This window comes from Pelobates fuscus, chromosome 12, assembly GCF_036172605.1.
Source record: "Pelobates fuscus isolate aPelFus1 chromosome 12, aPelFus1.pri, whole genome shotgun sequence".
NCBI classification, from domain to species: Eukaryota; Metazoa; Chordata; class Amphibia; order Anura; family Pelobatidae; genus Pelobates; species Pelobates fuscus.
This window is the reverse complement of record NC_086328.1, coordinates 21,815,952-21,830,362: the sequence shown is the minus strand read 5'-3', so window position 1 is coordinate 21,830,362 and position 14,411 is coordinate 21,815,952. Positions and strand designations below refer to the sequence as shown.

Sequence of the window (14,411 nt, the reverse complement as noted above, 5' to 3'; positions counted from 1 at the left end):
AATCAGGGTTTTAATGGGAAAAGTCAGTGTTGTAGGCTTCCAGACCAGTGGAAGTAATCCTTGCAAGTGACTTTATGCCAACTCTTGGGCCTCGGACCTAGCTCATTCTGTCAGGAAGATACTCACTAGCGCTGTTTAGTCACCCATGCGGGTAAAAGACAATACGTTTATTTTTTGAGGACTCAATCATGTTGGCCTTAAAAGGATGTACACAAAATAAAAATAAAGGTACAGTGGTCCTGCCTTCTGTGTGAGCCATCATTCTACATTGGGAGACCGTCCACCTTTGCATCTCAAGGAGATGTCCACATAAGAGCACAGGCAGGAGGCAGTCTCAGCATGTGCCAACTGCACATATGATCCATTTTACAATACTTTGTGTTCAATTTAGGCTAAATGCTCCGATGACAAAACAGAAGACGGAGGGGCAGACTGCAACGCATGATTTGTTGATAATTCGTATTCTACATCCTGTCTGGATTACATATCAAATTTAAGCGCCACAAGTATGGTTGGGAAACACTATTTTCGTATACTGATAACACTAATTACAGGCTTTTTCGTATTTCACACTCCCCAGGAACAAATTCAGAATCTTGTGTTTATAGTGAATGGTCATAATTTATATTTTATTACAAAATTACATAGACATGTTACAAAACACAGCAGCAATAAAAAAAAATATGCAGAAATAAAACTAGTGTTGAGGATAAATAATGGTCTCACATTCGAGAGTTTAAAATGAAACAAAACAGAATTCAGGATGCGGGTTAAGAAAACCCAAGACAGGTCACGGCATGTTCCCATTTTGATTGGAGGCCTTCGCACAGAGATTCGTTAGCTGTCCCTAGGGAGGAAGTAGACACTAACTCTTTATTCTTTAACCAGACCGTGGTGACAATGAGGTCATATTTTAGGATACCAAACCAGAATTTACAAAGAATCTTAACCATCATTCACTATAGTCCCTAAACCATTAATTGCCAAAACATTTGCATTAGAAGTCCCCAGCTCTGTTTTATTATTCTCCCAGCCATGCTATTTGCAATCCTCTAAAATGGACAGATCATGGTTTAATGAATAACTGACTATATGGGAGAGGTGATGTAAAATCCAGTGGTTGTAAGCAGGCTTCACAGTACAGATAGACAAAAATATCTATTGTAAAACAGTTTGAGATGTTCAGTTGAATTATACAGACCATACAAGCTGGGCTCTGGCCAAGGCGATTGTCAAAACTCACCACCAATGCATGGATTTGCAGAACGGTGTCATTTCGCAGTAATTCTATGTTTAAGTGCTCCAGATCATCGCCAGCGGAGCACACACTCTAAATAGACAAGACAGAGGATTTTAGCATTAGTTACTTTGGAAAATATAAAGCAAGGCTTTTATTAAAAATCTAAATAAAAATGTATCCTAGTTTCCACTACATGGGACGCGTAGTTGATGGATCCGGATAATTACCACTTGTGAAACAAGTGAATTGGTGATGTTAACAAGGGTTCAGATATCCTACCTGCCCATCAGCCAGTGGGATTTTGACACACGGGATAAGGTCACTTAATAAATGGTCTCCAAAAGATAAGGTTGTAGCACTACGGCTGGGTCGCAAAAGTGGTGTTGCTGGGGTCCTGATAAGGAAGAGGGGTATCATGAACAATTCTAGACAGTCAGACATAGGACAAAAAATTATTCTCCAATAGGATCATGAAGGTGGAGACATTCCAGAACATCAGACACTGGGGACTCTAGAAACTAGACATAAGTTTCCCCTCCCATAAGAATATCACTACTGATTTCTAACACAGGTTAGTTTGGTAGTTCAGATCACAAGGTGATGTTAGTGGCTGAGTGGTGTACACACACATTTGCCAAGGTATTCTCTTCTAGAGTGGGGGGAGGGGTCATGCTAATAAGGCAGTCTTATGGTGCAGCTTAACTATTTTGTGCAATTATAAAAATGTAAGCAAATAAAAGTGTGTATCAAACCAAATATTAATGGTATCAAATTTAATTGATGTATTGGTGCTTGGAGGTCCCTTTAAGTGTTTGCAGATTGCATGACTGATTCTTGGATTTCTGCAGAAGATAGGACACTATGGGTCACTGATTGTGAAAGATTGAGCCAGAAGTTGTTCACTGGATTGTCAGAAGACCCAGTGATCTCTATCTTTACTGGACTACATAAACTCTGATGTAGCTATTTTAGGACTTCCTCTAAAATGTTAAGATTAGCTGGTTTTGCAACAAAGTTACTCGCCAGTGAGACCATTAGATTCTGGATATAATCTTACTAGGGAAACCGTGATAACAGAACAATCAGGAGAGTCCGTCCTGGCATACTAAACCTGTATAACCTGGCCGTTGTCCTCGTAATTCGATCTGTCGTCAGGACCTTCTTTGTAGCTTTGTCTATAGGTGTAGCAGACACTGAACTAAGGAGAGAATTGACACACACAACATCCCATTAGAAATGCACACAGTGAATCATAGGCAGTCGAGCTCAGATGGACTACACAGTATTTCAGAATGTGACCTCACGTTATTCCAGAATGGAGGCTGTCACGGCAAGAGAGCATAATTTATTATTACACTATGAAATATTAATGTAATTTGTGTAGTAAATGGCACAAATTACAGAGCTGCTATTGCTGAGGTCAACAGGGGTTACATCTTTTGAAGCTGGAACCCCCAAAGAGGTCAGATGACAGAAGGGGTAGTATGAATGGCATAGGAATGTGAAAAGGATTTTACTATATGGACAGGAAGTAATTAAGGCTCTGCTCTGCAAGGTGGAAGGTTCTACACTTTGAAAAAGTCTGAATGTCTCTTCATCCATTTGGCATGTACCTGGTCTTATCCAAGTGAAACATTAATACTTACCCACAGGTTAATAATTAAGCCTCATTTTTATTATATTTGGAATGGGACAAGCCCAATCTCTTAATTAAGCCTAAACATGAGTTGCACAACTTAAACCGTGTGGCAGGAGTTGTGATGTCTGCCTTATTGGATCGTGGGCGGGTCGTGCAACATGTCTATGGAATGGGAAAACAATAAATTCATAGAAGCAATTATTATTTCTGTGGTAAGTACAGTAGAGGAGATAAAACCAAAAGTTTATATTTGGCTTGTTGTTTCTGGAACAAAGGAGGTGGTCACTTAGAATCACTATAGGTACGCCCCTGGGTGGGGTGTGATAATTCCACAGGGTATATCTCCTGTGATCCTGAAGGGTGGTAGTGTACTTGCTTGGGGCCAAGATCTAATTTTGAGTGAGTCACCATCTTTCCTTGCCAGAGACCCCCTGGACAGAAGTTGTACTTTGAAAACCTAAGTGAGTAATTAGGACTTCTGTATTTTATCCTTTTTGTTTTTATCTGTTGTTGGTGTAAATAATTTGTTTATCATATATTTTTATATGCACTGTGACCATTTTTTGCTCATAATAAACATTAATTTATTAATTTCTGCCTTTGTCTGGTTAAGAATCACGTTACCTGAAGAGATTAATTAGTATTTTTGCAATTACATAGATATTGTGCCAAGTAATATTTGGTGGGTTTTTATTGTTGATTTACCTGGGGGACCAAGGCACCCCATTTATAAATTGTCTTGGTGGTGGCAGCGTTAAGATAGTAATAGTTATATTATTATGTTTAAGTGTGGGTGGTGTTAAAAGGGGGATTTTGTCATTATTTCCGGTCTAGTGCAGACAAATAGTGAGCTTTAACCCTTTCACCACCACAACTACGTCACGCACACTCTTGGAGTAGGGTGCGTTCGTGACAGAGGCAGTGTATTAGATACATCAATAGATCAGTTTTCATTTTGCTGAAGAAAACTTTGTCAGTTGCTAGTTTTCATTGACGAAAACTGCAATTTCTCACTGTAAATTATTTTCCTTAAATGGACACTCCAGGCACCCAGACCACTTCTGCTCATTGGAGTGGTCTGGGTGCCAACTCCCACTACTCTTAACCCTGCAACTGTAATTATTGCAGTTTTTTTATAAACTGCAATAATTACATTGCAGGGTTAACTCCACCCCTAGTGGCTGTCTACTAGACAGCCACTAGAGGGCACTTCCTGGTTTCTAGCACAGGAAAACTCCAGCGTCGCTCATTTCACCATTGGAAAGCATTGAAATGCATTTTCAATGCTATCCTATGGGGAGCGCTAATGCGCATGTGCGCCATTGCCACGCATGCGCATTAGGTCTCCCCAGCCGGGATCAGTCTCACCCACCGGCCAACGCAATCTGAGGGAGGAGCGGCGCGGAGGAAGAAGCAGCGACGTGGGAGATAGTCGCTGCCTCAGGTAAGTTACTGAAGGGGTTTTCACCCCTTTAGCAACCGGGGAGTGGGAGGGAGAGGGGATCTGCAGTGCCAGGAAAACGGATTGTTTTCCTGGCACCGGAGTTTCCCTTTAATACGGTGGCAGTACAATATGGATGTACTCTTCCCATGGGACAAGCATCTAAAATTAAAAAACATAAAAGCTCTTCCCCCAATAGGTATAAAACACCAACCTGCCATGGACCCTCAGTACATCCCAATAAAACATCAGAGACTGACTACTGCAAAAATATAAAATTTATTAATAGAGTGGGTGATTTACTTCCTCCATATTAAGGAAGAAGGAATTTATGGTGAGTAAAATTGCAGTTTTTTCTGACATATGGTGGCAATACAATAGGGATATATCGAAATCCCAGAGCTATGGGTGGGAATTAAGCAACCACCACTTTTAACACCTTATGCCTGAAAGCAGAGGCAGAAAATCGGTCTAGTCTGTATTGTTTGACAAAGGTGTTGAATGAAGACCATGTAGCCACTCTGCAGATATCTTCAGGTGAAGCTGCTTTTTCGGCCCAGAAAGCAGACATTGTTTTTGTAGAATGAGCTTTCAAGGAGGTCGGCAAAGGCAGTTTAGAGGAAGAATAAGCTATTTTAATAGTGTCCACGATCCATCTGGCCAGAGTAGCCTTGGAAGCAATCTGACCTTTAAATTTTCCAAAGAAATTTACAAAAAGATAGTCAGTCTTCCTGTAAGCAGAGGAGCGGCATTAGTAGATTTTCAGAGATCTTTCGACATACAACTTGTGCTAATCTTCATCCAGATCGGAGACAGATGGCCAATTAAATGAAGTCAGGGAAATTGGTTGATTGATAGCCCTGGATGAGAGGACTAGGTGGAAACAAAAGGTTTTTGGATACAGCACAACCTTGTCTGGAAGAATCTTAGTAAATTCAGCAGACTATGAAAGGGCCTGAATTTCACCTACCCTCTTAGCAGAAATTATGGCCACCAAAAAAGTGATTTTTAGAGACAAGAGCTTTAAAGAGGTTTCCTCCAAATGTTGGAAAGGCTGGGTACAAAGACTTCAAAACCAAAGACCGGTCCCAAGAGAAATTTTTTTGCCGATTCTTAATAAGCCTGATAGCCTTAAAAAAAAATTTAAAAAAATCTCCTAACAAGAGGATCCGAAGCCAAGTTCTTTACCAAATAATGGCTGAGAGCAGAAACATGAACTTTGAGGGTAGATTACCTTAAACTGGATCTTCGTTTGTCTTGTGGAAAATGCAAGATCGTATCAGTAGAAGCTCTTGCAATGGTGAGATTTGATACCAGTGAAGGAATTTCGTAAAAAATGTCAAATATATAGCAGAGGTAGATCTTCGGGTAGAATTCATAAGAATCTTGAATCTCTCTGTTATGCAGGATTAGCCATGCAGTAGCCAAGATGTCAATTTGAACATTTCCAGTTCGTCCACTGGAATCCCTTCGTTCTCCAGGAGCTCTATTGAAACCGGAAGTTCCCAGTACTTCAAAACAATAGTCATTAAAACAGAGAACCAGCTCCGATTTGGCCAGTACCATTGCTTGTTCGGTTTTCACCTTCTGCAAGATTCTTGGTTATAGGATCACCAGGGGAAATATGTATGCAAGGCTGAAGTCCCACTTGATTGACAGCCAATCCAGAACCAGAGGCATGCCTGCCTTGAAGAGAGAGGCAAATGTTTGCACCTTTGCATTCAACCTTCTTGCCATTAGATTTATGACAGGCAGGTCGAATATCTTCACCAGCTGCTTAAAAAAAATGACCAGATTTAGAGACCACTCGTTCTGGGACCATCTCGATCTGCTTAAGTCGTCCATACAAGAGGGATAGACAACATTATTGCAAATAGGTCTTCTAGATGACTGGGCCCAGGACATAATCCGTGTGCAATTTTTTTATCCTTGTACCCCCTCGTTTGTTCAGGTAAGCTACCGTAGTCTGGTAGACTGAATTTTTACATCTTTCCTCATAATGAGAGTTCTGAACAGATGAACAGCATATAAGACGTTAGGAACTCCTTGTAATTTGAAGATTCCCTTTTTTCGTCTTCGGACCATGTTCCTTGCCTTAAACGATACTGCAGGTGTGCACCTTAACCTGTATTCAATGAGTCTGTGGGGATTATTTCCCATTGTTTTGGCCAAAATGATAGACCTGAAATGAAACTGGTCTTGCCACCAATCAAGTGGTCTGAAATGCTTGTTTCCCTCTTCTCGGTCTGACAGCAAGCGCTTTGAGAGCACTGAACTGCTTCCTGTCAGACCAGGGAGAGGTTAACATGCTCCTCTCCCCACGGTCAGCACTCAGACACGCTACACAGGATCAGGGATGTGAGCACAGAGAGGGGCAATGAGACAAGGAGGAAAGTGGGGGGTGCAATGAGAAACATGGAGGAAAAACAAAATGAGTTTGGAAATCCTACTTAAATAATTCATTACACCAACTTAACATATTCGATTTTAGTAGTGTTGACAAAAAATTTTTAAAAAAATCTACTAGAGTTTTACTAGACAAACAATTCAGATGACGAAAATATAACACTGCTTTTTAGTCAAAAGACTGACAAACTAAATAGAAATTTGTTGTGAAAATGTAACACTGCAATAGATAGATATCTAGCAGGTTCTCAGTCACATAGTATTACCAATGAGTATTACCTAGTTAGAGAGTGAGTTTTCTTGGTGGGTTTACCGGTTAACGAAACCAATGATTTACTTTTCAGAACCTAGAAATATAAAACCATATAACAGGTTACAAGGGGTTCCATGCCACTGCAAATCTTTAAAAGCGATTGAGGGATTTCTTAAAGGGACACTAAAGGCAGCCTGTCCCCATAATCCTGACAAGGGTGCTTCCTTCTGTTTTATGGAGTTTGACTGAAAGTCCTCACACATGGTTGGGGGTGGGCTAGGGGGCCAGAGGATTCTTACAGTGCTAGAAAAAACATCTTTGTATTCCTAACTCTATAGTGCTCGTTTAAGAGGAGTAAAAAGTGTATTTAACTCTTTCATGAGCAAAGGTGGGGGGGGGGGGGGGGGGGGGAGGAGGGGAGGGAGGATTCTGTATGTTAGGGACTGGGGCATACTATAGTCTTGGACTACAGTTTTGTATTAAATATATAGAGAGACACACCTTGCATCCATTAAAATGACAGCTTGATGTATACGTTATGAGAACTGCAACCAACTACTCAAGGAGACAGATTTGAGTTCCACATTTAACGTAATGTGTTCGTCAAGTAATCTCTTGCTTAAACAGCTTATGTGGAATATATGTTAAACACTCACCGTCAGCAAGGAATAAAGTACTAGCCAACTGGAAAGCGAACCTACACACGGATGCAGGGACAGTGTCTTTAAGCACCGTAACCATTTGATCTTACTGAAGTGGTTATGGAGCACAGTGATCCTTTACAACAGTGCTCCTCAAGGCAGACCTAACAGCTCAGGATTTAGCAATTACCTGGGTGTCTAAGGTGCTTAGAACAATAAAATAATTAACACCTTAGAGTCCAAGGTGTTTAGTTTTTTTTCTTTTAAAAAACACCTTAGACACCCAGGTAATTCCTAAATCCTGAACTGTTAGGTGTGCCTTGAGTTGGTTGAGGAGCACTGCTTTAAAGGGTTACTCAAACCACCACGACCACTTCTACTGTTAGAAGTGGTCATGGTGTTAGCAGTCTATTTGTAGAGTTGCACGCTGCACATACGGTGACATTTGCACTTTGTTGCCCCCAGCACATGGGACTTAGGCAACCCGGAACTCTGCTCTATGCTGCCCTAGTGGAACAGTGTGTAAAGTGTAGACTCGGCAGATCTTTGAAGACAGTATGAGTATGCAAGATTTATATTTTTTTTATAACTCTAATATACTGTAAGCAACGAGACGCCATGAGAAGCCGTAGGACTTGCCTTCTGCACGGTCCTATCTTTAGCTGCAGTTGTCGTAACTTTGTCTTGCTCCGGATGAGCTGCTGTTGACACTTTAACCACTATGGGGGAAAAATAAAAATATGTATATATACCAAGAGGCTGGAACACTGACCACCTGGGCCGTTGTGTGAGGATACCTACCCTTTTTACTGCTTTTTCTTAATTTTGATTGTGGCATATCATTTAAGCAGTCGAGCTGAAAAAAAAAAAAAAAAAATACAAACACAAAACAAGAAGTTTTTGCATGCAACATCAAAACCGTTTATCACAGCTGCTGCGTTAAGACAAGATACCTTCAAGGCAGCTTCCGTAACGGCCGACTCATCTCCGATGAAATCTAAAAAGACAGAAAGACCATTTAAACGGAGCCAGTCTCTGTAGATCTTACAGGGTTCTACCAATAAGTTTATGATCTATCGCAATGTGCGCTTTTAGGGACTGGGATCCAAACCGTCCATGGTTCCAGAATTGCCCCATTTTGCTCCAATGACGATAACATTACATCTACCTAGAGCCTAGGCTACCGATCCCCACCTTTGATAGAAAGTGAATCAATATAGACTGAATGATCCAAGCCTAGAGATATTCTAGAAACAAAAAGTGGAGGAATTTAAAGGTAACCACACAAACTCGCTCAGAATGTAGTGAACGGCATGATGAATGTCTGAAAGAAAATGGAATGTAACCAACTAACCACCATTTCCCTTCAATATAGGTTAGTAGTAGACTTACTGAGGTAGTCGCCAAACTTCATTTGTCGGATAGTCCACGGCATCTTCATTAGCTCAACATCCAAGGCTTTCTCTGCGGTTGGGATGAGTGACTGAAGCTCTCGTCTTAGTTCATCCATTTTGTCTTTCCCTAAATAATCAAATATGGCGACTCAGAATGGGGCGGAACTAGGTAACAAACACTCGTGGCCTTTAGTGAATACAAAGTAAGGATCCACAGGCAGGTTAGAGCCCAAATTGTGGCATTTATTCAAATCCGTTGGGAGCAATACAGTATCTGATAAACATTCAGTGCATTCGGTGCAATACAGTATCTGAAACATTCGATGGACTCAAACTGAGCCATTTGTCCTAAACACAGGGCTATTCACTGAAGTATGAACTGCTGGGATTTCAAAGTGAATTAAAATCCCAAATGCAATTGACTAATTGATTTTCCAGTTTGTGGCTTCTTGGAAATTGGAATATTGAGCCAAAATAGCCAGTGGGACATCAGCAAAATAACAGCTTTAGCTTAACCCCTTAAGGACCAAACTTCTGGAATAAAAGGGAATCACGACGTGTCTCACACGTCATCTGTCCTTAAGGGGTTAATGAAGTTGTTTTGGTGTATAGATCACACCCCTTCAGTCCCACGGCTCAGTTCTTAGCCATTTAGAAATTAAATCACGTTTCTGTTGAGGAAGCCCTAGTTACACCTCCCCTGGCTGTGACTCACATAGCACACATGAAAAAAAAGGTTTCATTTTCAATCCGCTCTTACAACACAGTGTGTGTTTACTTTAGAAGAAATTGTTATCACCTGCTCTGTTAATTTAAAGGGACACTATAGTCACCAGAACAACTACAGCTTAATGCAGTTCTGGTGAGTATAATTATTTGCAGGCATTTTCATGCAAACACTACCTGTTCAGAGAAAAGGAGGTGTTTACATTGCCCCTAGAGAGACCTCTAAATGGCCACTCCTCAGATGACCACTTGAGGTGCTCCCTGTAGGCAGCACTGCCGTTCAGCATCTCCACGCTCTGAATGGGGACGCTGAATTTTCCTCAGAGAAGCATTGATTCAAAGCAGCTCTAGGAGGTGCTGATTGGCCAAAATGGAAGTTTGACCAGCCCCTTATTGATTTTAGCAAATCCAATGCTTTCCCCATGGGAAGCATTGGATTGGATAAAAATGGGCAATTCTGATGTCAACAAGGTGTGGGGCCAGCACCAGCAGACCTGCGAGGCGCTGGAAATAAGGCAAGTCACCTTAATGGTGGGTTTTACACTATAGGGTCAGCAATACATGTTTATGTTCCTGACCCTATAGTGATCCTTTAACTTTAACACACACAGGAGACTCCTGCAGGCTCTAGCAGACTTAGAGCAGGAGATACAAACTCTAAACTAAGCAGACTGTGCAATAAAAGGAAGTGTAAACATTAGAGGTCTCTTTACAGGAAGAGTTTACGATGGCTTTGAGAGTCACATGCAGGGGTGGTGTGGTTAGGGCTGCATAAACAAAGTGATCCATCACCTAAATGGCAGAGATGCAGGGGCATGATCTATACACCAAAACTGCTTCATTAAGTGAACATTGTATTGGTGCTTAGAGTGGATCTTTAATGAATGACTGTTAGAGGTACACTCCTAGCACCATAATCAATGCAGTACAATCTTCCCCAGGATGCTCTGCCCGGAGCCAACCACGCTCAATGGTTAACCAGTGCGGAGTGACACTCTTTGTCTAAAAGCACTCCATTAATGCTTTCAGCCAGTCAGCCAGCCCCAGAAAATACAGCTTGGCTCAGTGGAGCATCTGACTGCAGAGAATGTACAATCCCCAGATTTGCAAAGATAGTTGCTTTGAAAAACAGCTTTTCCGCAAACTTTTGTTTAGGAGTGGTCATAGCTCGTAGGGCAAAACCTAAATCCCAGGTAATATCAACCAGAACACAATCAGCAAATTAGCACCATTCTAGAACCTTTGGATGAAACCATAGCAGCAAATAAACATTTTGGAATAGAGGCCTTAGACCCCAGAGTAAGCCATTGTATTCCACTGCCATTGTTACAGTTACATCCCAAAGGCCTCCTGCAGCAAAATGTATCCTGTTTATACAGACACTGATCGCTGTACACCGAGTAGTACTTTATTGCAGATTGGTGGAGTATAAACCACACTGGTCTTTAATGGGTTAATGGTCAATGAAAAGGCTGATCAGGTCTAATGAGGGACACAATGCCCCCAGTCCATATGTCTGGCATTTCGATCCAGAGATGGGAGAAACCCTGTATATCCTCAACTTTCCAACTACAACTCCCATGATGCTGTGCCTGGGGAACATCTAGCAAAGCATCATGGGGAACATAGTTCTGAACCAGATATGGAAACAATGCTTACACCATGTCCAGGCCTAAATCAGCTCCAATTAACCCCTCCATTCCTAGAGCCCAGCACTGACCCCCCTCACCTTGATTAATCCCTCCATTCCCAGAGCCCAGCACTGACCCCCCTCACCTTGATTAACCTCTCCATTCCCAGAGCCCACACTGACCCCCCTCACCTTGATTAACCTCTCCATTCCCAGAGCCCAGCACTGACCCCCTCACCTTGATTAACCTCTCCATTCCCAGAGCCCAGCACTGACCCCCCTCACCTTGATTAACCTCTCCATTCCCAGAGCCCAGCACTGACCCCCCTCACCTTGATTAACCTCTCCATTCCCAGAGCCCACACTGACCACCCTCACCTTGATTAACCTCTCCATTCCCAGAGCCCACACTGACCCCCTCACCTTGATTAACCTCTCCATTCCCAGAGCCCAGCACTGACCCCCCTCACCTTGATTAACTTCTCCATTCCCAGAGCCCACACTGACCCCCTCACCTTGATTAACCTCTCCATTCCCAGAGCCCAGCACTGACCCCCTCACCTTGATTAACCTCTCCATTCCCAGAGCCCAGCACTGACCCCCTCACCTTGATTAACCTCTCCATTCCCAGAGACCACACTGACCCCCTCACCTTGATTAACCTCTCCATTCCCAGAGCCCAGCACTGACCCCCTCACCTTGATTAACCTCTCCATTCCCAAAGCCCACACTGACCCCCTCACCTTGATTAACCTCTCCATTCCCAGAGCACAGCACTGACTGCTTCACCTTGATTAACCCCTCCATTCCCAGAGCCCAGCACTGACCCCCTCACCTTGATTAACCCCTCCATTCCTAGAGCCCACACTGACCCCCTCACCTTGATTAACCTCTCCATTCCCAGAGCACAGCACTGACTGCTTCACCTTGATTAACCCCTCCATTCCCAGAGCCCAGCACTGACCCCCTCACCTTGATTAATCCCTCCATTCCCAGAGCCCAGCACTGACCCCCCCTCACCTTGATTAATCCCTCCATTCCCAGAGCCCAGCACTGACCCCCCCTCACCTTGATTAACCCCTCCATTCCCAGCACTGATCCCCTCACCTTGATTAACCTCTCCATTCCCAGAGCCCAGCACTGACCCCCCTCACCTTGATTAACCTCTCCATTCCCAGAGCCCACACTGACCCCCTCACCTTGATTAACCTCTCCATTCCCAGAGCCCACACTGACCCCCTCACCTTGATTAACCTCTCCATTCCCAGAGCACAGCACTGACTGCTTCACCTTGATTAACCCCTCCATTCACAGAGCCCAGCACTGACCCCCTCACCTTGATTAACCCCTCCATTCACAGAGCCCAGCACTGACCCCCTCACCTTGATTAACCCCTCCATTCCCAGAGCCCAGCACTGACCCCCTCACCTTGATTAACCCCTCCATTCCCAGAGCCCAGCACTGACCCCTCACCTTGATTAACCTCTCCATTCCCAGAGCCCAGCACTGACCGCCTCACCTTGATTAACCTCTCCATTCCCAGAGCCCAGCACTGACCCCTCACCTTGATTAACCTCTCCATTCCCAGAGCCCAGCACTGACCCCCCTCACCTTGATTAACCTCTCCATTCCCAGAGCCAGATCCCCCTCCCTTGGGGCACTCACCATGTTGCACAAAATCCTTCATGAACAGATGAATGATGTCGTTTTTCTTCACCTGCATGGCGTCATACTTGCCCTTCTGCACCCCGGAGTCGCTGCTCTTGCTCCCAATGTGCTTCCTCTTCCTCTTGATCGGCATCTTCCACTGACCTAACAGAGGCAGCAGACACGTGGGATTTAAATAGACAACAGGGGGCGGGGTCAACAAACCACGCCCCATGGACTCCACCCACCAGGAGCCCTTTATTGCTGTATAGAGAGCAAGTTACTGGCAGTCAGTGCAATAAACAGCCATGAGGTTTAGCCCAGGATCAGTGACCCCATGTCCTATTATTATAACTATGGAGGTTACCAACTGGGGAGCTCATTAAAAAGCAAAATGTTATTTCCATGACCATTTTATAACCATATTTATTTATTTATGATTAATCTCAAATTAGTGTTACATTGTTATCCTTGATACACCCACACACACTGACAGGGTTATTTAGTAAAGTGAGAATTGCATGATTTTGCTATTAGATGACGAAAAGTCATGATTTTAGTAAAGACACGGAGGCGAGTATTGCATATCCCTTTCTTTACTGTCCACCAATAGCAGCAAAGAAAACAAAACAGAATGAAAAAATAATGAACATACAGTAACATAGGCCCCTCCCTGCTCAGGTCGCAGTATAATAGGCAGCACTTCCCTTCCATTTCCCTCTTTCTGAAGATGCGACACTATACATAACGTCCATAACCAGGAACAGCAATAATGTCCAGTGAGAAGACAACGTACAAACATAATACCAAGAAGAGAACCATCACTCCAACAACAGGGAAGCACAACGGGATGATCGTAGAACAAAACTCCACCCGCAGGGGAAGTTCTCTCATGCCGAAGCATGGCATTCCACCGGATCGGTCCAGGCTGTGAAAACATAAGGAACAGGGGCCCAAGGGTTAAAACCGGTACTTGCAACTAACATCAAGGCCAGATGCAAAACCCCACAAATATCTGCAATCAAACCCCACTTACGACACAGGTCCCACTTACCATACCAAAAGAAAAGAAAAACAAGTTACCTGCGCTCTCTCCTTAATTCCTATGTATTTTTAAACAAATGGAGTTTTTTTAGTTACCTCCAATGGCCATGAGAGGATAAGCCCACCTGCCAACGTCAAATAAACTGGGTGGGAGACAATAAACAGAACATGAGTAGGATAACATGGGTGGGACAATACTCGCCTCCGTGTCTTTAATAAAATCATGACTTTTCACCATGTAATAGAAAAGTCATGCAATTTTATAACAAGACACGGAGGCTTATATTGCAAGTTTAAAGCTGATCCACTACTGTAGCAAACGTATGAGGGGCCGGTCGAAAGTAAAATTC

At 43.1% G+C, this 14,411-nt stretch overlaps 1 protein-coding gene across 2 annotated transcripts; it reads right to left on the bottom strand.

Annotated features, from left to right (window-relative positions):
- Positions 1–692: 692 nt before the first annotated feature.
- Positions 693–13,171, bottom strand: LOC134578806 (borealin-2-like). 2 transcript variants are annotated; one of them, XM_063437853.1, is made up of 10 exons: positions 13,036–13,171; positions 9,013–9,141; positions 8,574–8,617; positions 8,422–8,476; positions 8,260–8,339; positions 7,006–7,073; positions 2,352–2,438; positions 1,520–1,634; positions 1,244–1,330; positions 693–847 (listed from the first exon to the last, which is right to left on the bottom strand). In XM_063437853.1, exons 1-10 carry the CDS (start codon positions 13,169–13,171, stop codon positions 791–793), a joined length of 858 nt encoding a protein of 285 aa, XP_063293923.1. In that variant the 3' UTR covers positions 693–790. The 2 variants fall into 2 exon arrangements, with proteins under 2 accessions (XP_063293923.1, XP_063293924.1); XM_063437854.1 differs by having other exon boundaries at positions 2,361–2,438.
- Between the last annotated feature and the right edge of the window lie 1,240 nt (positions 13,172–14,411).